At 41.3% G+C, this 22,126-nt stretch overlaps 1 protein-coding gene across 2 annotated transcripts in view; it reads left to right on the forward strand.

Annotated features, from left to right (window-relative positions):
* The window catches only part of LPGAT1 (lysophosphatidylglycerol acyltransferase 1), a 49,739-nt gene that overhangs the window by 21,676 nt on the left and 5,937 nt on the right, over window positions 1–22,126 (forward strand). For both annotated transcript variants that reach the window (XM_065748159.1, XM_065748241.1), the window contains 5 exons: window positions 1,345–1,463; window positions 5,416–5,511; window positions 8,579–8,852; window positions 15,743–15,869; window positions 20,960–21,066. In XM_065748159.1, coding sequence (XP_065604231.1) covers window positions 1,345–1,463; window positions 5,416–5,511; window positions 8,579–8,852; window positions 15,743–15,869; window positions 20,960–21,066 — 723 coding nt within the window. The remainder of the gene's footprint in view (window positions 1–1,344; window positions 1,464–5,415; window positions 5,512–8,578; window positions 8,853–15,742; window positions 15,870–20,959; window positions 21,067–22,126) is intronic.

Consider the following 22,126-nt stretch of genomic DNA (forward strand, 5'->3'; position numbering starts at 1 on the left):
GCTAGCAGTTAATAGAAACAGCAAGTTTCAAATGTATGATGCTAATGGAATTTCTTCAGGGACAGGGAAGCCATGCGTGGTTTATTGCTTTACACCTTCAGTGAGTAGCCTGTGGGTTTTGCCTCAGTTAAACTATGGCTTAGGAAACAGCAGTGGAAGTATAACCCTGTAATTGTCCTGCAAGGAGAGCTATCAATCAATAAATAAAACCTTCTTTAAAGGTACTTAATATCCAGTAGTGAAGGTGATGTATTTCCTTTGATGCTAGGAATGGAAATAATACCCGGTGAGAACCACTTGAGATCCTGAGTGCAGAAAAACAATTGTGTCCTACACGCACAGGCAAGGCATCTTCCTCTTCCTGTTGAACTTCATGGAACTGCCCAGCCTCCCCCGTCCTGTCCCTGCTGCTGCAGTACCATTTGCTTCTGTTGAAAAGGGCCATGCTCTGCTCGTTGGTCTCTTTGCCCTGGTAACAGCAGTAGGCATAGGCCAGGCTTTGCCTTATGGCAGATCTTTTTCAGTTTTCCATCCTGTACTCTTCTGGAGGAGGCCTTCTTCACTTTATTTACTTAGTTACTCTAGATGATGTAGTTCTAACTCCTCCTTACCTCAGCATATTTTTGCTAGTGAGTAGAGATGCTGGATGATCAACAACTGTGGCTTCTTCCTGATGTCATTCTTGCCACTGGAGTCTCTGGTCTACAAAAGTGACTAATAGTTTCTGTTCTCTGAGCAGCTTGTTTGCTGAGCCCATTTTCTTGCCTCTAGCTAACTTGTTTAGATTTGAATGACTATGTTTGTTTAATGAAATATTTTAAATGGAATGTTCCAACTAAAGATTTTTTTTTGTTGTTTCGCTTTTACCAGCATAGTTTGATAAAAGTAAATGTAGGAATGAAACAAACTTGATGACTTTTAGCAAGAAATAAATAAAAAAAAATTTTTTTTTTTTTACAACCTGGTTAAAAAAATAAAATCTTATGAGTCAGTTGACTTTGAAAGTTGGGTCAGAAGCTTATATAATACAGAGACCCTAAATATAGAATAGTGTAATGACACAAAAAGATCAATCTCTCTGCATATGTACCAATGGAGTATTTTTGTTTTGTTCTTATTCTGTGCATGCAGTTTACAACTAAGCTGGATCCCTCTGCTTGAAAAAACGGTCTTGCTAATATAGCGTATGTTATGCTGTGTGCCAGTTTACATGCACATGTGGCATGTAGGTTTCTTCATTACAAGTCGATGTGGAGGTCTTTGATTTTCATGTTTTGATTTTTAATAGTGAATTTAGCGATGTGACTGTTGTAAAGTTTACCTTTTATTTTTCTTTTTCATTAGTAATGGAATGGGGTGATGATGTTAAAGCGGTGTCGGAAGATGAAGCCGTGGTGCTGGTGAACCATCAAGCAACGGGTGATGTCTGCACTCTGATGATGTGCCTTCAGGATAAAGGCACGGTAGGCTACAGCTGGGGAGTGGGATAGCTTCTGTCTGTAACTTGTAACCGTGGGCGTGCCCGCATCTGTGTGCAGTGCTGATGATTTCATTTTGTGTGTTAATCCATCAAATAATCACAAGGCTCTGATTACACGAGTTTTTTGGTTAGGAAGACAGTAGCTTGGAGAAGGTTTTGGACCACTGTGTTGCCTTCAGAGGCCAGTTGCAAGCTCTCAGTGAGCAAGTCTAGATTAGTGTGGAGGAAAGCAGATCTTGAAGATAAATTGTGTCCCTCCTCTCTCTGTATGTCTCTGTGCAATTCATACCAACTTTATTCAAACCACCATGGCTATATCTTTTAGGTTTTGACTTTATATTGGCATAGAATTTTTCTCGTGAAGTCAAAAGCAGCTATGGGATTTTGGTAGAAAATAGAAATCAGAAGTAACTTCCCTTGGAGAGCATCTCCAGACTGGCCATCTAGATGTGGTCAAAATTGCTTGAGCTCTTATTCTGTGCATTCTCAAGTGTTTCTTGCTGAGAAATGCAACTAATGTCAATCACTTCATTCATGGATGTTCAGAACAGTCATGTCTAAGGGTATAGTGCTGGAAGCTAGAGGATAGGATCTAAGTTGGAAATTAAATTTATGGGGGAATTAGAAGGAAGAGGTGTATATGTTTAGGCTGCAGAGGGATGGGTACATGCCTGGTAAGCTGAAAATCTGTCTTAGTGTACTTCTTCCCTGCTGTCCTACTGTGGGGAAAGGAGGACAACAACAGCTGCTCTTTCTTGCATCTGCACCACCTGTAACTGATGCTGTTTGTCTTACATCTTAGTGTACATTCATGTACATTATGTACACACTACATTTCTACCAGTTTTTGTAGAGTTTTTCCCAGATGTTACTTGTGCCAGCAGGACTGATGCAATAAACAAAAGCACTCAAATCTTTGAGTTGGGAAGTATGAGAACAGCACTCAAGGCTGATGAAAGAGACTAACTTCTTCTTTTCTGCTACAGCCTAGACAAGACAGTGTTCTAACAGTGTTTTTAATTGCTTTATTTCCTTTGGAAATCGAGGAAGTTAGCTGTGTATGGTATTCTGTATTGTATGTACCCAAATGAGTAGAATGAACACATTTAATTCTCTTCATCAAAGTTATGCATAGGACAATCTTGGTAAAGGTGCAGCTGTAAGGGCATAGTCCTGTGGATACGTGTGTCATCGTGACTGTTGATAGTTTCAGTGTCATAGAAGTTCATTGACTCATAGAATCGTAGAATTGTTTGAGTTGGAAGGATCCCTTAAAGGCCATCCAGCCCAACTTCACTGCACTGAATAGGGACACCTACAGCTCCATCAGATGCTCAGAGCCCCCCCAGCCTGACCTTGAGCATCTCCAGGGATGGGGCATCCACCTCTTTTCTGGGCAACCTGTGCCAGTTCCTCACCACCCTGACTGACATCTTCCTTATATCCAATTGAATTCTCCTCTGTTTTGAAACCATTTCCCCTTGTTCTGTCAGAACAGACCCTGCTAAAGAGCCTCTCCCCCTCTCATGTATGTATCCTAGTTTATATATCCTTATTTGTGTATAAGTCTAAACCATATTGATCCTATTTCACCCCTTAGCTAAAAAGCTTCAGCTCAGATAGAACAAGTGTTGCTAAGTGTATAGAAGATGCTAAAATTGGAATAAGGTGTTGAGGTGGCAGACAACCTTCAGTGCAGAGAATGTTACGCTTGTGGCGTTTTGGAAAAACAAAGCAGCCTTAGAAATCTGCATGTTTCCCTTATGGGGTTTCAGTTTTTGCTCCTGGAATAGTAGTGTCCAGAGCCCTGAGTGGCCTTAATATTTTTTTAGCTAATAAAAAAAAAAAGCACAAGCTTTAGCATGTGTCTAAAAATAAGGAGGAACAACAGAATAGTTTATCTTTGATGGAACTTGCTGAATCAGGTATTTTTAAATAGCATGCTTCTTATTCTGAACAGGAGAATTGTCTTATCTTGAACAGAACACGAAACCACCAGAGGAGGAAAAGAAATCATTACACAATAAGCTACTATTTAAACAAGTCAGGTTTTTGTTTGTTTTTTAACAGTTTAATTTAAACTTGAAGTCCTTCATAACCTTGGTTTTCAACTGCGAGTAACAAGATAGCAGTTGCTTTTATTTTCATTAGGACAGTTAAGCTGTGTTAATTCTGAAACATTTTTTACCACTCGAGCGATGCTTTTTAGCTCAAGGTACTTCGTGTAGGTGGGAGGTTTGAGTACAAGTTTTTAGCTCAAGGTACTTCGTGTAGGTGGGAGGTTTGAGTACAAGTTTCAAGACATGCATACCTGAGTTTCATAGCTGTTATAGGCAGCTGCTTTGAAGATGGAAGTTTGTCTGTTCAGATTGCTTTGTTATGAAATCTATGTGGAGTGAAATCAAAGTGGGCCTGTGAATGGGAGGTACTTAGTTTTCCTATTAAAACATTAGAAACGATTATCTACATCCTGTATTTAGCTTAAATAGGAAGGGTAGAGCAAAAAATGACCAAAAATTATTTCTGTCCATGAACACCTATGAGTTTGTGTTCAAAACATTTTTGAATGCCTTTGCTGAGCCTACTTGAAATGCACGTGATAAGAGGCTTCTCTGATAAGCATTGTTTTGCTCCTGAGGATAAAAACCACCACCATGATCCTGCAGCTTTTTCTGTTCTGCCTTTGGTAGTAGAACAGTATGAATATTCAATAATCTCATTTGCCTTTTGATTACAAACAAGGTGATTGTGTTGTACCCTTTGATCTCCCCCTTTTTGATGGGTGTGTGTGTGTTGTTTGTGAATTAATACACGTTAAAATATTTATTTCCTCTTTGTACTCCTTACCACTGCATAGGTTTGTTGGCAGACCTGTAATCATTGAGCTGTGGAGTTTGCCTCTTTGTAGCCCACTTGGCAACAAACCACGTGCCCAGGGATTACCCCTGGATTCTACCAATTAGATTCTATCAATTAGAAGCTCTGTGTCACCTGGAACACGGTGGGATGGACTTCAGCCCCTGAAGATCGATGATGAACTTTAGAGATAAAAGTACAGTCATCTGAACTTGTGAGCTAAATGCCCAGCTGGCACGCAGCCATAACAAGTGGGGGGAGAGCAGCCTCAGCATTGCTGGGCAGCTGTTCCTCCTGGGGGTGACACAGTACATGTAAGGCTGACTCCTCAAAAGACCCAAACTGTTGCAGGGAAGCAGATTATTGAGCTTGTTCATCTCTTCCAACAAAGCAGATGAAGTTGGTTGTTTCTACTTAATAGGATAGAGCAATATTTGTCAAAAAGCCAAAGTTAATAGAGGAACAGAGAATCATATGGGTACTGCACTCCACTAAAGCATCATTAGTGGCATCTGAGTGCTAATTTTAACTTGATGGTCTCAAAGGTTGCGTTTCCCTATGACGTGGATGTGAGCTGATGATATCGTGACCTTTCATGTCTTTGAGAACTGTCCTTTTCTCTCAGATATGGTTTCTTTTTCCGCTTGTGGTAGTGTGAGAGTCCAGAATCTGCCACTCTTGCTTTACCTACAATTAAATCACTTAGGGATTTTAAACACAAATTTGTGTTGTTTTGTGGAATTTTAACACATCAAAAATGGTTTTAGTTTGCAGATGACTTCTTACAGATGTACCATCACAATTTGAAGTTACACCTCCCATAAAAACACAGAGTAGAAATGGCTATAGCATATGGCTAATAGTGAAGAACTGCATCTTACATTACAAAAGGCAGTCTGTGCTGCACACTGTGCTTGAGGGAGAAGAGTAGCACTTGTGTTGCTTTATACTTTGATGCACAAACACACAAAGGATTTTCTTCCAAGTATTTGCTACTTCTGTTGCTTCTTCATGACTAGTATTTACGTGCTGTTCTGTGCATATTTGCTCAGCTTTTTTCTTTTTTCTGACCTTTTCAGGTTGTCCGTCAGATGATGTGGCTGATGGATCATATTTTTAAGTATACAAACTTTGGCATTGTCTCACTAATCCATGGAGACTTCTTTATAAGACAGGTAAGTGGCAATGTAGCAGTGCTTTGATTTATCCTAATGTTTGGGGTATCTTACCTCATGCAAGCCCATCTAGGTTGGGTTGCACAGAGAAATAACTGCTGAAATGTGTGTATTTGGGTGGAGCTTATCCAGCTTAGTATTTTTTTACAGCTTGAGTTTTTTGTTTGGGCACAGTAGTTTGGTTGGCCTTTTTTTTTTGGTTTGTCTTTATTTGGAGGAGTGGGGAGAGGTGTGTGTGTGGTTACTTTGAAGTTTAATATTTGTTGATAAAACTATGCTCTAAAAGTAGAAATGTAGTAAGCGTGCTGACCAGCACGGATCTGGTGCCAGTTATGTGACTCAAACTTTCAGCATACGATTCTTCCCTCTCCTTATTTTCTTTTGAACTTAAACTGTCTGTGGCAGAGACAATTCACATCTTTAACTTTTCAGAGGAAGGTAAGCTAATTTTCTCTGAAATAAAGAAATACTTAATACACAGCAATAAAAAATCCACAATGAGATAAGCCTAGAGGCAAGTCTAGAAAGCACCAAGCAAAATCAGGTAATAAGATGGAAGCTTTCTAGATATAGACAATAATGTACTGGGAGAGTCCAGGAAGGAACAGGGTTGGACACTTAATATAAATCCATTCCAGTAGTTAAAATTTACAAAATGCACATTTTGAGGTTAAACTGACACATGGCTGTCAGTTTGTTAATAGTGAAATTCAGAAATTATAATTACTTTTCCACTTAAGAGCTAAACCATTACTGAGCTAAAAAAAGAGCTCTTTTTCTGTATAGTGACTGAAGTCTGCAACTTCACGCATAAAATGATGTCATCGTGTCTTTTAGACTGCTTGAAAATAGAATGTTTCTGGACTGTTTGATTGCTTTTCCTATTGATAAAAAGCTACAAGCTAAAATACTTAGAATGAGTAATAATTGTACCTAACTTTAGAAAAGCTGTACTAATATTTGGATGAGCAAGTACTTTCTTTCTTTCTCTGAAATAATGTAGTTTGATCACAGTGCAGTGCACCCCATTGATTTAAAGAGATGTGTTAGCCTCCTTTTCATGAGCAGCAACAACAGCCCAGCAATGCTTTTGATGTGTGCTCCAGGCTGACAGGTGCTTTCTCTTCTCCCATTCAGAAGTTTTATAGAACCGAGGCTGTCAGTAACTTGTCTTAGTGATGATGCAAAGTGCTCGGCACTCTAAAGAACATCAGCAATCTGCTGCTTTCTTTCCTCTAAAGGAAAGGTAGCTGAGCCTGTTCCCCGTGGTACTGAGCAGCTAGCCATGACCTTCAAGAATGGGTCACTGGGGAGTTTCTCCTGTGTGACACTTCTCTCTGGATAAGATGTTAAGTGCATTTGTGTTCCAGGACTCCCCAGTGATCTGCCAATTGTCATGGCTACTTGTAAAACGTCGCTTTCTTTCCCATTGCCTTGGTAGATTTTTCTATATTACAGCCACGTCTTAAAACTCACAGTGTTTGCTAAACTTCAGTTTATACACCTGCCCTATTTGCTAAGTGTGTCTAGGCTTTGAGAAGTTGTAATATTGAACTTGCAAAAAGTTTATTGTTGGCTGCCCTTTTCTTAAGTACTGTGCTGTCCTGGAGTCCCCTGGTCTGGTGTCAAAGAGCTGCTTTAACTGAGGAACTTTTATATTGCTCTTTAATTCCATAAATATGAGCAGACAGAGCTCGTTCCTCGTTTTCCGTGAGGATAAGTTGGAAATAATTTCAATGGTAAGATACAAAAATATGGGAGGAACTCTTATGCAGAACTTACCATTGATAAAATTCTGTTTCTTGTCTTCAATCAACCTCACTCCTCCCATCTTCCTTCCTGCCCAAAGGGAAAAAAGCACAGAGAAAGGTTTGTGTCAATTACCTTGGACCCTCCAAGCCCTTATAATGCTAATTGATGTACATTTCTGCCTGTAAAATTTGGGTGGCTTGCTCTTTTCTGTGTGTGAAGGTGAAAGGAGAAGAGACTGTTGTTAAAGGTACTGTACTTATTTTTTGCAGTAATTAATGACAAATCTTACTGTCTTAAGTCAAGTAGCTATCTTAATACACTAAAGGGGAGAAATTAATGAGGCTTTTTTCCCTACTTTTGGTCCTTTGGGTTTAATTATCACCTGGCTATACCCTGTATACCAGTAATTGTCAGTAGCTGCTGTCTGGCTCTGGCTTCTGTCACCCACACGGGGCCTGAGGGGGAGAAGTGTGTGTGGAAGGTGATGGCCATGAAGTTACTCTTGGCTTGCAGAAAGTATTGGTAGTACGTGGACCTTGGGAGAATAGCTTGAGCCCAGGTTGCACTTGCAGAATTCAGTTTAATGAGTTCACCAGGGAACTCTGTGAGTCTGTGCTTCTGGTACATAGAGTGCCTGGTCACTGTCTGGACATCAGTCCTGCACAGAACTCCTTGGAGACTTGCATCCTCCCTCACAACCTTTCTGTGAAGTGGCATTTCCCAGGCTACCAGACAGTACTCTGAGGAGAACACTGTCCAAAGAAGGGCAGTGAAGCTATGAGGGGTCAGAGCACAAGTCTTACGGAGAGTGGGTGAGGGAGCTGGGGTTGTTCAGTCTGGAGAAGAGGAGGCTCAGGGGAGACCTTGTTGCTGTCTGCTACTGCCTAAAAGCAGGTGGTGGTGCGGTGGGGACAACCCCTTCTGGGTAACAGCAAAAGGATGAGAGGGAATGGCCTCAAGTTGCTCCAGGGAAGGTTGAGGTTGGGTATTAGGAAACGCTGTCAGAAAGAGCGCTGAGGCAGTGGCATGGACTGCCCAGGGGGGTGGGGCAGTCACCATCCCTGGAGACGTTCAGGAAACAGAGATGTGGCACTGAGATGTGGTGGGTGGGCATGGATTGACAGCTGGACTAGGTGGTGATCTTTTTCAACCTTAATGATTCTGTGAATATTTTGTGTTGTTGCAGAGGCTTGTTTGTGCCTCTGAAAAGGGAGAGAAATCTTCAAAATGCAATGATTTCCTGACACGTGCTGTATCTTTTAAGCACTCATTTTATTTTATTTATATGTATTTAGTCAGTGTTCTTTTTTTCCAGGGGAAAGCACACCGTGACCAGCAGCTTGCATTACTCAAGGAGCACCTAGAAAAATATTTCAGGAGCCGCAATCGGAAATGGATTGTTTTATTTCCAGAAGGTGGCTTTCTTAGGAAAAGGAGGGAAACAAGCCAGGCGTTTGCCAAGAAAAATAATTTGCCATTTCTTCAGCATGTCACCCTGCCAAGATTTGGGGCAACGCAAGTGATTCTGAAAACACTTGTGGCTCCACAAGAAAACGGAACTCCTGCAGGTGGAGATGCTGTGATAAAAGGTAAAGGTCACAGAGAAAGAAAATTGAATGTCCCAGATATTTGTCTTATGAAGCAGTGTTGAATTTGTCTCTCAGATGTCAAATAGACCCATAATGCAACATCATATTTATATAAATGTTTTCATTTTTCATTTTATTTTTGATGTTGAGACAAAAAGCAAGCAACTTAGCTTTCATTTGATTTAGTCTGCTCTGTGACTGCATGATGCATGATGCCTGTCTCAGCACGAGCAGTGGGTAGAGAAGGTACTGGAATGAACACCAGGACTGGGTGAGAAGGTGGGGCTGCTCACTTCAGCAGGGTGATGGCTTATGCTGCTTTATTTTGCTATGGGGTATTTACAAGTATTTCTGGAATGCAGAATAAGCAACATTTACATCTACATTTCTGTCTTTTAAAGATCCTGTGCATTCAGTACTGTATACTTAGTTCTTGAACGGTCGAGTTCAAGTTCTGTTATTCTCCACAGATTTTTAAGATGGCTTCTGTCTTTGTTGCTGGTGTTATGCTGTCACTGACAAGATTTGAAAGGTTGTTTTAGGGTCTTTAACTAGGAGTTATGAGGGGTCAAAACTATTCCTGGGGTGCCTGGGCTGCAGGCAGGACGATATTTGGGACGTAAGTAGTGTCTGTAGTTATGGGACTTCGTGCTTTTAGTCGCTCCATTTTTCACATGCACTTCTTGGCTCTTGGTGAAGTTGGACTTCATTTAAGCTAGTAGTGGATTTCTTTTACTTCTTACAGGAAAAGAGGATCGGGGATTTCTATCATTCTCTTATTGGTGGGTGATGCTGGTATTTCTATACCAGAATTATTATTATCATTTAGCAGTTATACTCACTTAGAACCAAACACCAACCCTAATGAAGGCAAGCAGGTTTATTTCTGCACTGAAGTTCAAATTTCAGGGTTAGCAGGAAGCTTCAAACAGAAATTACTTCCAGATTTTTAGTTTAGAAACAAATCATGGGAAAATTCATGGGAAATGAATGAAGATGATATTCTTGCAGGAATGGAGGGAAAATGTGAAATTAAAAGAAACTCAAGCTGTGAGATGTATTAAAAATATTTCCTATCATTCCACATTCAGAAAAGACAGCTTCAAGTAAGCCCTCAATTTTAGAATACTGTAGGTTCTTAAAAAAATTAAAAAAAGTGCCTCAGTCTTTATTTAAATAAAGCTTTTTAAGGACTTTTTTTTTAAGGTTTGATCTATTCTGTTTGTTCTGCTCACAAAGGCAACAAGGTATGAAAGGTAAGAAGTTTCCCTAGTGAATTTCAGGTCATGTAGTTCTGGAAGGGACCCGAAGGTGATGGCTGAAGTAATGGTTTTATGTTTTTGCACTCATACTGATGGATGCTGATGCCACTGAACATCAAGCAGTGCTGGTTTTCTTCGTTTTTGTTTGGTTTTCTTTGTTGTTATTGTTTCCTCACTTGTTCTTGAGTGGCATCATTCAGAATCATGAGAAACGAGCATCTGATAATAGCTGACCTATTTGGGTAATAAAATAAACCAGTCGTCTCAGAAATACGATGGAAAGCCCATCTACCCATCCTGCTGAAAAGATGGGTGGAAAGAGAAGCAGAGAAATAGGAGAGGAGCGTTTGCTTTCTAACTGCCCCCACTTCAGAGTGAAAGAAGTGGTGGATATGAAAACATTTAAATAAAAAACGATGAAAAAGAGAGGTGAAGATAAATGTTATATGCTAGGAAAGAGTAATATTTGACATGTGTGAAGCTGAGCTACTTTATGTTCTCTCACAAAAATGTTTCTATTACAGTAATAATTCCCTTCCAGAGAGGTAGGAAGGTTTAGCTCTCGATCTGTACAGTGTATCAAAGGCTCTTCCTCTAATACTCTGCCTTGCAAATGCTTTTACTTCACACTTGCCCTTCAGAAAATTCAGGAGCATTTGTTCAGTTGAATGAAATATCATTTTATAAACTTACAGGGTTATTATAGAAAGCCTCACAAGGTAGTGGCCATCTTTTTTCTGCTCTACTTTTCCCTTCTGTTTTTTTAACTACACGAAGAAAGCTGGTTCAGTGAAATCAAACTTGCCTGTGTCTTTAATTTGCCTTCATCTAGCTGTGGCAGCCACAACTAAATGCAGAATGTATCATGCAGAATGCCATGCCTAAGGACTGTGCGTACATCTTTTGTACTTCATTACTATACTCCTTTGCTTTGGGAAGTGACTTTTTTGACTTAGCAGCATTGTACTTGAACTTCATGGTTCAGCAAAAACACTTTTCCTCTGCACTACTTCTCATGCTCTGAACTGTATTATTCAACAATGTCCCTGGTGTTCCACTGTCCTGGATCACCAAGTTATCCAGCTTGCTGTATTAAGCTTTCTTCTCCATGATTTATCATTCCCTCAATTTTTGTTACCTCCAAGCTTTAATAATGATGATTACAGCTCACCTTCTTTTCATTAAATAGCTTTACTGTGATGTTGTTGGTTTTGTTTTTTCTTTACTTTCTTTACCAGACACTTAGGCTGTAGTTACAGAAAAGTGTTTCCTCAGTTGGAAGGATCTGGTCATCTCGTGAGCTTTAGAACAAGCAAAATCATCTGGTAAAAATCAAACTGGTTTTGCTTTTTGTTGTTGTTGCTATGGGTGTAGATCCAGCTCTTAGAGTGAACACTTGGCATTCAAAGGAGTTAGGAGGAATTGCTCACAGAAGATGTGTATTACAGAGCTGATTTGTGATGAGCCATGCTTTAGGGTATTTTTTAATCTTGTTTTATTTCACCTGGAAGTAATTTTGTGTGTGATCAGAGAATGGTATGAGCTTGAAATCTTACCTTACTGTTCTCAAATGTCGCACGGTACGTTCAGTTCTGATGTTTTTTCTCATTTTCTGCAGAGCTGGACACTGGACTTCACAATCCATTCTTCTAACTCATACTTCTTGATTCGCTGTTTTTTGAGGAATGTGATTGAGTAATGCATGGGAAGGTTTTGTTGTTTGGGTTTTTCAGCTGTGGAAAAGGGTTTTGTTCACAGGTGGCTTGTCACCAAGAGATCTTGGGATGATGAATAAGATGTTCTGCCTGAGATCTGATCTCTGAGGAAAGAGTTAATGTTGAGGCCAGTGATCCAGCTGCTCGCTAGAGGACCAGCAAGCAGAGGGCAATGGCAGGAATGTGCTGCTCTGCAGAGGAGGCAGCAGCCTCTTTTGGCTGAGCGTAAAGTGATGTAAGCTGCTTGGGAAGCCACACCTAAATACTAGTGAATGCTAGTAAGTATTTTCTTTAAATGGAAACTGCAGTCCCCAGGTTTACTGTTGGTGCTTTCCTATTCTGAGTGCACTCTGGCAGTGTTGGTCCACCCAGAGCTTGGCTGGAGTAAGTGTTTCCTGCTGCAGCCTCTTTCCCAGTGGTAAACACTGATGGTCTGCTGGTGGGTTTGGAGGGCCCTGCTCCTAGCCACATCCAGGTTGCAGTGTTGGTTGAGGGTAACCCCAGGCTAGAAACGGAGGGGATAGCGAGGAGCATTAATGATTGGTACATGTGGTTGTTCAGTCTTGATGTGTTTCTTCTCCTAGTGCTCACAAGACAAGTACACAGCAGTGGTATTAGCATACGTTCCTTCTGCATGGTTCGGGTACTGCTGTGCAGGACAGGCCCTGCAGGATGGCTTTTAACATTTGTATACAACTCAAAAATCATCACTGGTGGCATTTTGAGGTGATTTGAGAATTCAAAATCGTCCGCCTGTGCTGAAGGTGGCAAGCAGGCTGACACTTGGCACAAGCACTGTGTTAGAAACAGCAGTCCTCAGAGAGATCAGCTTAAATTTGGCCTCTGCAGCTGTTCGTTAGCTGAAGCCTCTGGCAGTCAGACTGCTCGGTCTTTCAGCAGGTACTAGAAATGAAGGATGAGGATGTCTTTTAATGGAGGTGGGAAGTTCAAAAGGGTTTTACTGCCAAAAACATCTGTGTCTGTGTTGGCAAAGCCAAACTTGGCAAGAAGAGCTCTGGAACAGGTGTACTTGATGCCTGCCTTTCTACAGATATCACACCTGAAAGTCACACCGTATTGCAACTTGGGTGGCAGTCTGTTCTGAGCTTGTTCAGAGGTCTGGTTAGGCCGAGAACTGCATCCTCAGAGATGAAGAGATCCTTCTCCTTTGTGTTGCTGCAGTTGTCTTTGAGTTTTCTGGATTTGCTAGACATTTGTGGCTTTAAAAATACAGATGCCTTCTAGAGAGGACAGCGAGATTTATTTCAATATTAATTTTCTAAAAATCCCTGGTGACTTAAGCTTTTTTTAGGCATTGTGAGAGGTTGGATGGATTATATAAGGCTTATTTTAGAGCAGGGTACGCTGAAATATGTCAGTGACTGTGATTTGATAGCGTGTCTTTGTAAATTGCTACTGGAGGAGGCTGCTGTAAGACCTGTTTGCTTATCTCCAGAGACTGCCTTACATTCAGAACTTTGTTTTTTGAGCATGAGGCTCCCGGTAGACTGTCAGAAGCCCTGGAAGGGGTCAGAGGTGAGGTTGGAGCTGATGTGAGGAATCCATGCAGCAGCTCTGCCCCACAAAAGGTAGAAGGTAAGAAATCAGCAGAGAGGAGGGCCACGGTATCCTTCCTATAAAGAAGTTTGAACCATTATCCACTGAAAGAACAGACTGAAATAGTAGCTAAATATTTAATAGACAATTTAAAAACATTTTACTGTAAATAATAAGATAATGCTCCCATATTCATCTGGCACTTTTTAATTACAATTGATGATCTTCGTTGCTTACTCAGACAATTTACTTGTCTTCATCCATTGTCTCTTTACATCTGGGAAAATGATAAATTGAGTGGCCTTGTTCTAAAATCCATTTCTAAATGAATACTTATGTGGGTTTACTATTAATTTCATATTGACTTTTCTCTAATACATTGCTTCTTTAAAATGAAGGACTCTGCACTTAGTGCTTTTCTTACGAGAGACATGACAGCCACTCAGCCATGATCCTGGCCTGGAGCCTCCTCCGGTACCTCGTGCGCTCACTTTACGTGCCTGTCAGCATTTTGAAGTGGTGTTACAGCCTGACCCGTGTATCTTGCACATTGTCAAATTCTGGAGCTACGCACTGCATGCAGCTGTTCATGGAGCAAGCGTTGTGAAATACTGTCTAGTCTGACTCAGGGTGTGCATTTGCATTTGGAATGAAGTGCTACAGCTCCGTGGTTGATCAGACACTGCGACAACACTGCTGCTTTTTAAAGTACTTGATAGATAGCTGCGATAGTGTTGCTCTACATGTCTTCTCACACTTAATGAAGTTAAATGCAAATGAAATGCAGGTAGAAACCTGTGAGTCAGTCCTTGTCTGTTCAGGTATGCTCCAGTGGTGTTAATGACTGCAGTGTGCCTCAGTCTGCGCTGCGGTTTTCTTTGTGTGTGCAGTAAAACTTGAGTGGCGACTTTGGATGAGACCAAACATTCATCTCAGCCCCAGATCCTTTCTGTGGTTCTAAGAGCATACTGCAGGAGCACCGTGAACAGAGCAAACATACGTTGTGCTTCTTCCATTGTACTTCTCCCTCATACTCTCCTAGTTTCTGACTCTTCCCAGCGTAGCACGTTTCCTGAGCTGAGCCAGGTGGGCATTTCTGCCTTTTGATTTAGCTCTGCAATGGACATCTTCCATATACCTGGTCCAGTTTGCTCCTGAACTCAACACTTGTCAAAGGTGGTCCCCTCTGCATGAAGGGTCATTCTTCTTTACGTGTCTCCGTTGCGGGCTGGAAGAATCTTGCAGCTTGTACTGATATGTAACGGCCCTTACTCCTGCCAACAGATGACTGTTTTTAAAATAGCTTTTTAAATTCAGCCTTTTTAAAATTCTCTATGGTACTGCTGGATATGATGTAAGCATATACTACTCCACTAGTCTGAGCATAGCATGGTACAAGGCATGACTTGTTTCCACAGAACAGAACTAAAATTGACAACTGAACTCCAAATGCTGTCTGGCAGCATGCCCCCTCCTTGGTTCACTTTCCAGATATGCTGTTCTCCCTCTTGGCAAACCTGTGGGTTGAAGATGTGCCAGATGGGTTGAAGAAAGAGCAGCAAGAGGTCACGGCCAGGCTGATGTCTGTCCTTGACTGCTGCTGGTAGTAACTTACGTTACGGCTTAGATTTGACGCTCCTGAATAATTTTTATAGGAATATGTTCACCTTCTTTTGAATGTTTAGGGTGGTGCATGAGCATGCACTGGGGTCAGTCAGTCTGCCAGAGCCCTTGTGGATGGAATCTCCATTGTGAACACTGACCATCTTTTCCTATTTCTTCCTTGCTTGCCTTTCATACACAAAGTGACTATTTTTTCCTCTTTATCTGTAACTCAAATATTCAAGTACGTTTGAGGTGTTGTTTTCTTGTTTTTTAAATGCCTTTGAAAATTCAGCTGTGCTGTGTGACAAGAGTCACCTTTATCTATTTGCCCTACCCCAGCAGTGAGGTGGGACGCCCAAAGAGCTCCGTGTGGCTATTGCAGGCTAAAACAGTTGGATTTTTATTTGGAAGTTCTCCTTCTGGAGAATGGGGGAAGCACCTAAGATTTGAGCCAGTGTGCTATGTGACTGTAACCAAAGAGCAGAGTTGCTGATTTCTATGTACTGCAATACGTATGCACAACAGAAGCAACCATGAGAGTAAAATCTGAATCTTGCTGAAGTTTGCAAGTACATTTTTGTGCTCTATAATGAAATCTAGATTTGATTCTTAGCTGTCTTATTTTGTCACTTTTTTAAGTTACATTTGTGCCTCATACCTCATAAAGTAACCTAAAAAATGGAATAACTATCAAATCGATGGCATGTACTTCCTGATTAATTTTAACACAGTCTTTTTTTTTCACTCCTAGAGAGCAAATCCAAAGGTCTCCAGTGGGTGATAGATGCAACCATTGCGTATCCCAAAGGTGAACCTATAGACATCCAAACCTGGATTCTTGGCTACCGACAACCAACAGTTACGCATGTACACTACAGGTAGGCAGTAAACCTTCTGTTCTCACGTTGAACTAGGGTATTATAAAGAAACGAACGAGAAAGCCACCTCAGAAGTTAGCAACAGCATATCTCAAGATCCAGGAAGTCAGTAACAGTGGCAATGTCTTTTTTTCTTCTTATACATTGAGGCAACTCGGTATATAAACACAGCTTTCTTTTGAAAAGTTTGGTGGCTGTTCTCTGTCTTTAGGACACTGAATTATCTTTTTGCTGTTCTTGGTCACAAGTAGTCAGTGCCTCACTGTCTTTCAGATCTGGTGCTTTTCTTTTCTCGTAGCCTGTCCTTTTGCTGCAGGTCTGTTTCTCTTTCATCCTACTTAGGGAGCAGCAGCAGGAGTGTAGAGGACACGGTGACCAGCCTCATTTTTTCACTTTCAGCTGATGGAAATGGCAGAGAAAGTTCACTTTAATCCTGAAGTCACTTCTGGTTGACAGCTTGAATTTTGGTAGATGAGTTGAAGCTTGCTTTTCACCAATTTCCTGTAGAAATTACTTGTTTTTGAGAAGCTCATAATAAGGCTAAGCTGTAGCCTTGCTTTTCCTCAAAAGAAACTTTCCTAAGCAAACAAAGAAATGAACAGGCAACCACCAGATTGATTCTCCAAAGCACAAAGGTGTGAGAATTTACCCTCTTAATTAAATTTGACCCTGACAGGCTTTCCTCAGAACTCTCAGGGAAGTGCTGAAAAACGGCTTTTGCTTTCAGAAACGTAAGCATCAAGGAGAGTATCTAATTAACTTGTGCCAGGTCAAACATTGCTGGAGTTTGGAGGAAATTAGGTAAGCCATCTGTGAGGGCACTAAGCACCACAGCCAGGGTCATGAGCTGGAAGGTGCCAACCGGTAAAGAGCGGCTTCGGGTTGTAGGGCTCGTTTTGCATTAGCTTCCCCACCTCATGTGATCATAGCCCTGCTTGCACTGTGCTCCAGTGAGGGTGGTGCAGGGTCTGAAGGCAGAGCCAGCCACAGCCCTCATCCCACAGACAGGGCAGGTAGCTGCGTTCTCGCTGCACAAAGGCACTGCTTAATTCCGAGCCAGCTCAGCTGTCCTGTTGCCGTAATGCAGATAAGAACTGTGTCACCTTTCCTTATCGTACCAGCTTCTGTACTGTGCTGCTGTTGAAACAATCTTTCAACTACTGAGGAAGTTCTTTTCCTGTGTCTACGTGAATACAGATTCATTAAAATAAGCTTAGACTCTTAGCTATAAATAAAATGGAATATATTGTGGTTGCTGAATGAGTTTTGCACAAAACGTCTGTGAAGGGCATCCAATTCTGCAGTAGATTTTAATATGCTTTTTTTACTCAAGTAACTTATTTTTGGAGGTGCCTGAGATACACCAATGACCTCCATCACACTGACTTAATTTGAAGAGCCATTGAAACAGCAAGTAAAGTTTAGAAGGAGTAGGAAGATAATTAATACGGGACAGATGATGAAAGGCAATTAGTACTTAAAGGTGGTGTCTATGAACTAGCCAGTTATGTTTCCATAAAGCTCCTTTGTCTCTTGCAGCTCTCTGTGTGTCAGAATGTCACAGTAATTGTAGTTGGCTTGCAATCTTCATATATTTGTTGGTATGTGCAGATGTTGCTGGCGTTAATGACAGATCTGTCAGTACCAGGTGGGACTTCTGCTTTCTCTTAGTTTCGCTCTTTCCTCTGTGATGGAAAGCAAACCCCTTGCCATCTGGTTGGGTGCTCGGCGTGACTTCAGGTGCTGAGCAGCACTGTCACAGGTGAGAGCATGGCTGGCAGGCTGCTGCTTCAGGTGGAGGAGGCTCTTCTAAAGGGAACGTACTGTTCAGAATCAGAACAGCCAGCAACTGTGCCCTTGTTGGATGAGGACAAGACACTTCAGGTGTAGGGAACACAAGAATGCAAACTACACAGATGAAGGTAACTGTACTTATATATCTTGTTCTGCTGTGTCCAAGGACAGGGAAGAATCTAGCGAGAGTTAAGAGCTTTAGTTTCTTTGTGCATACCACATGCTTCGTCGTGAGTTTGAGGTGCCGCAGTCAGAAGGGGTGGGCACTCAGTGTAAGTTTCCTCCAGGAAACTAAAGCCCAAGGCAGAAGACAATTTCTGTGTGAAGTCTCTTCAGAAGTAGATGGCATCAGCTTCCCTGTGAGCCACTCTTCTGTTGACTTTGATCCAGCTTTTCTAATCTTGAGTAGCCAACTGCAAAATGTTGAGATGCTGGGGCTGTTCCAGGGTATGTTTTGTCCTTGAGAAGTGTGATATACAGGGTGGTGGTCCTGTGTTTCTTCTAACTGGTGAAGAAACAAATGTCGTGATAGCCTTGTCTGTGTGCCTGCACATGCCACAGAGAGAACAGTAATCTAGGCAAGAAGAAGAGCGTAGATTGTTTATCGCTGTAATGCTAACAAGATGAGGCTAATTAGCTGTTGTGTGTTTTGGAAACTGGAAGAAACATCTGCTTGGAGAGTCCTTTACAGAATTACCTCACCTGTCAGCCTTGTTGCAGCCAGCTGGGCCAGGGGTGGGGAGAACTTGGGAAATCCCTGCAGAGGGACCAGTGCGGTGTGGGATGCGAGCTTAGATGCTGTCTGGTAGGACATAGGCAGCAGGTACTGGAGGCTGCAGGGTCAGTGCTTTGGCTGTTACCTGAAGAAATTAATTTAAGCAGATGTTTATGCTGTACCAATCCTTGAAACCATTTCTTGTTTATCTCATGCTCTCAAAGAGGCTTTTTTTCTGCTCTCTTTATGTGCCTGGTTGGCTCTGTGATTACTGGATTTCCTTAAGGCAGGGAATTTTTTTTGGTACTAATGTCATTTACTGAAGCTCAGAGAAAAATGGTAAAATAAATGTTTTTCCCTGTTCAATCTGAGAAGCATTGTGAAAACTTCATGGAATAGAAATGTGGCTGAGCTGAGGGAAGGATCTCTAGGTTCACAGCATGAGGTACAACTGCAGCTACTTTTTTCAGCTCATATTTAATGGATGAAGGAGTGAGAGACACAGGAATGTCTCTGAACACAGGAGCCCAGCAGATCTGCAGCTAGTGGCTGGTGATTAACATGCTGCAGTCAGCAACATGTCTGTCCTTTGGTTTTCGATCATCTGTATGGAGTTTTGCAGTGTTAGGTCTTCTGCTCATTGTAAATCAAGTCCTAAAGGAGCTGTCTGAAGAGCAGGGAACATGGCAATGCGTTCAGCTTCCAGAGTTTGAGGATTTAGACATTAATCTCTAATTAAGCTCAGTCATTAATAAGAATGCTCTGCTTGTAAAAATAAATAATAAACCTGAGTAATCTAAAACTATGCTTGAAAATACTTCCAGTTACACTAAGAGTCCTCTTTGATAAATTATAACAGTTAGCTTAGCATTATTGGAAAACTAGCTGTATTCTGTGCTGCATTAATGTTCATTCAAAATGGATATAACTGGGACTGCTTCTTAAAAGTGTGAGCGTGTATTCAGAGGTGGAAGTACACGGATACTGTGTGGACTCATACAGGAGCCTGGATGGGTTCCAGCAGCAGGCCAGTACACTGGCTCCATTAGCCTCCTGTCATTTACACTACTTGGCTACTCCATGGAAGTGCCAGCTAATAAATAGTTTCTAACAAGCATTTTGTTAGCTGTTGTGATAATGTTTTCAGACCAGTGAGTATATTTTTGGAAATATGTCTGGCTTAATTAGGTTATTGAGTTGGAAAATGCTTGTAAGGCCAGGTAATCCTAGACTTCTGTCCTGAGCCCACACGCACGTTCTGTTAGTTCTTAACCGTCTTCAAACATGCGTAAGCAAGCATCTGTCCTTCAAAAATACACCATGAAATGCAATATTCAGTTGCTGAGGCCTTTTATCTCTTCACACCAGATAGGAAGAAGAGAGTAAAAATAGAGCCTGGCAGTACAGTAGTGCTTGGGGACAGGGAGGCTGTCTTAACGTTTTAAGCCTTTAACAAAGATAGCCCCTTCTCCATGGGGATGTTTTTCCCTTGACTTCATGTGCTTTAATTTTGAAGTGCTCGGTAATATCTGAGCTTCAAGGTAAGTTGACTTTTACCTGTCTTTCATCTTCTTCATCTACACACCTGAGCTATTTACTGGACCACCAACTGTCTCCCAGTCCTTCTTGAGCCAAAGGCTTCTGGCATAGAGAACTCTGTGGTTTGAGAACGGTGTAGGCAGAATTGCGACAAAGGCCACAGAACCATCGGAGTTAACACTGATGCCATAGTGGGTAAATAAGTGTTTGTTTCCTTATGTTGAAGTTTTCTTTGTAGGCCAGAGCATCATTATTTTTCACTCATTGGTTGATGTTTTGCTGCCTGTCTCCTCCACTGCAGCATTTTCATGAAAAAATGTTCATGAAAGGAGGAGGTACAGATGACTTAGCACTAAGTCAAGCAGGGATTTGAAAACTGTGAAAACAAGAAAAGCATTCTTCAGAAACGTTCATTATTTCTATGTCTGCTGTTACCTTATCTGTCCAGACACTTCCCATATGATTGAGCTGTTATCACAAATTCTTTTCAGTATACAAGACCGTGTTTTAAAAAAGAAAGAAACTTCCACTAATGGAAGTAAAACGTACCATAGGACAGGCTAACTGGGAGTTCTCTTGGGAAGAGAAAGCTCATGGAAAGGTCTTATGTCTCTGAGCCTGTTTTTTTTCAGGCCAGTCTGATGCACACGTTTCTTCTCCAGTGGCCTCCCAGAGGAACACAGCAGATACAAAGCATCTTCTATATGTACCAAAGGGCAATTTGAGTCCGCTGAGGAGGTTTCACAATTGTAAAACTTGAAATTGTATTTTGAGAAAAAATAGCTGAGGTGCAGTGGGTTGCTGGGAGTTTTTTTGTGTGTATCTTAGTGAATTGTGTCCTGGACATGGAATTTTCCTAAATAGACCTAGCATACAATAGCTTCTATCGAATGCTGCACGGTAGTTTTTTGATACAAGCTCGAAGCACAGACATCTCCTGTGAGCATCTGGCTGGTAGCCTGAACCATTCCTTTTTTTCATCCAGAAAAATGTGATCTGTGAAAAAAACAGGAGAATGAATTGTGTTCTTCTTCTTTGGTAGGATTTTTCCAATTAAAGATGTACCTGCAGAGCCTGAAGCGCTCTCACAGTGGCTGTATCAACGATTCATTGAAAAGGAGGCTCTCTTGACCCATTTCTATGAAACAGGTAGGAAAGCATCTAGCTAAGAGAATTACGCTTTGGTTACGTCTTTTCTTAAAAGGATCTGAAGATGGCTTAGGAATGTTAAAGAAATTACTCTAAGAAATATTTGGGAAACATTTGCCTGGCTGAGATGAGAATCAGGTGATATTTGGGAACTGAGATGTGAAAAGTAGAACTAAGGAAATCCCTTTCTTTCCCCAACAGCTCAGCTGTGAAACTTCTGCCAGAGGCTTTCATTAAGAGGAATGTTTTAGCCAGATTCAGAGAGGCAATGAACATTCACGTGCACAATAAGAGAATTCAGAGTTTATGTTTTGAGGGAAGTAGGCATGGTTGTAATAATGAGCAGATTCTTGAGTAGAAAGGATTAAATAAGACTCCTGTATGAGGCAAGTTTTACTTGGCAAATGTCAGACCCTGCTATATGCATTGCATTGAAATGCACGTATTAGACAAGTAACTTCATGAACCTGCTTAAAGAGGTAGTCAGCAGGAGGTCAGGAGTCCTTGTTGTTGAGACATTATTTCACAAATACCACTAATATAAAATGGTTGTACCAAAAAATCTAACTAGACCAGAATTTCCAGAAGAGTAATGAATATAATCAGATGTATTCCTTGGAATGTGCTTCAAAATAGGATAACTGGCTATAATTCAGCAGCGTAATAAGCAGGAATTAATCATAAATGTAAGTGGTATGACATAGAACCTTATTAGGCATGAATCGTCATAACTTAAAGGTACTGCCACTTACTCCAGTTGAGAACTTGGTTGCTTTCTCTTTTGCTGCCATGGTACTGAAAAGGAGCTGCTGTTGTTTGCAGAAAACCCCAGGGAGGCCCAATGAACAGCTCCCCAGGGGTTTGCTTTTTACTGACACATTATCTGAAGTCAGAGCTTTTTGTTTATTTATTTATTTTTAAACTTAGGGCTGTTGCAGCAGCTTGATACAGTGCTCAGGGCCTCTTCTGGGTTCGTAGGGCTCACGTCAGGTAGTAACTTTCTGTAAGAAATTAAGATAGTTTTATTTGGTGAACTGCTAGTTTTAAGCTGGAGTAGTGC

Source organism: Cyrtonyx montezumae, unplaced genomic scaffold (genome assembly GCF_038088225.1).
Source record: "Cyrtonyx montezumae isolate F1298 unplaced genomic scaffold, pur_monq_1.0 scaffold_0, whole genome shotgun sequence".
Lineage (NCBI taxonomy): Eukaryota > Metazoa > Chordata > Aves > Galliformes > Odontophoridae > Cyrtonyx > Cyrtonyx montezumae.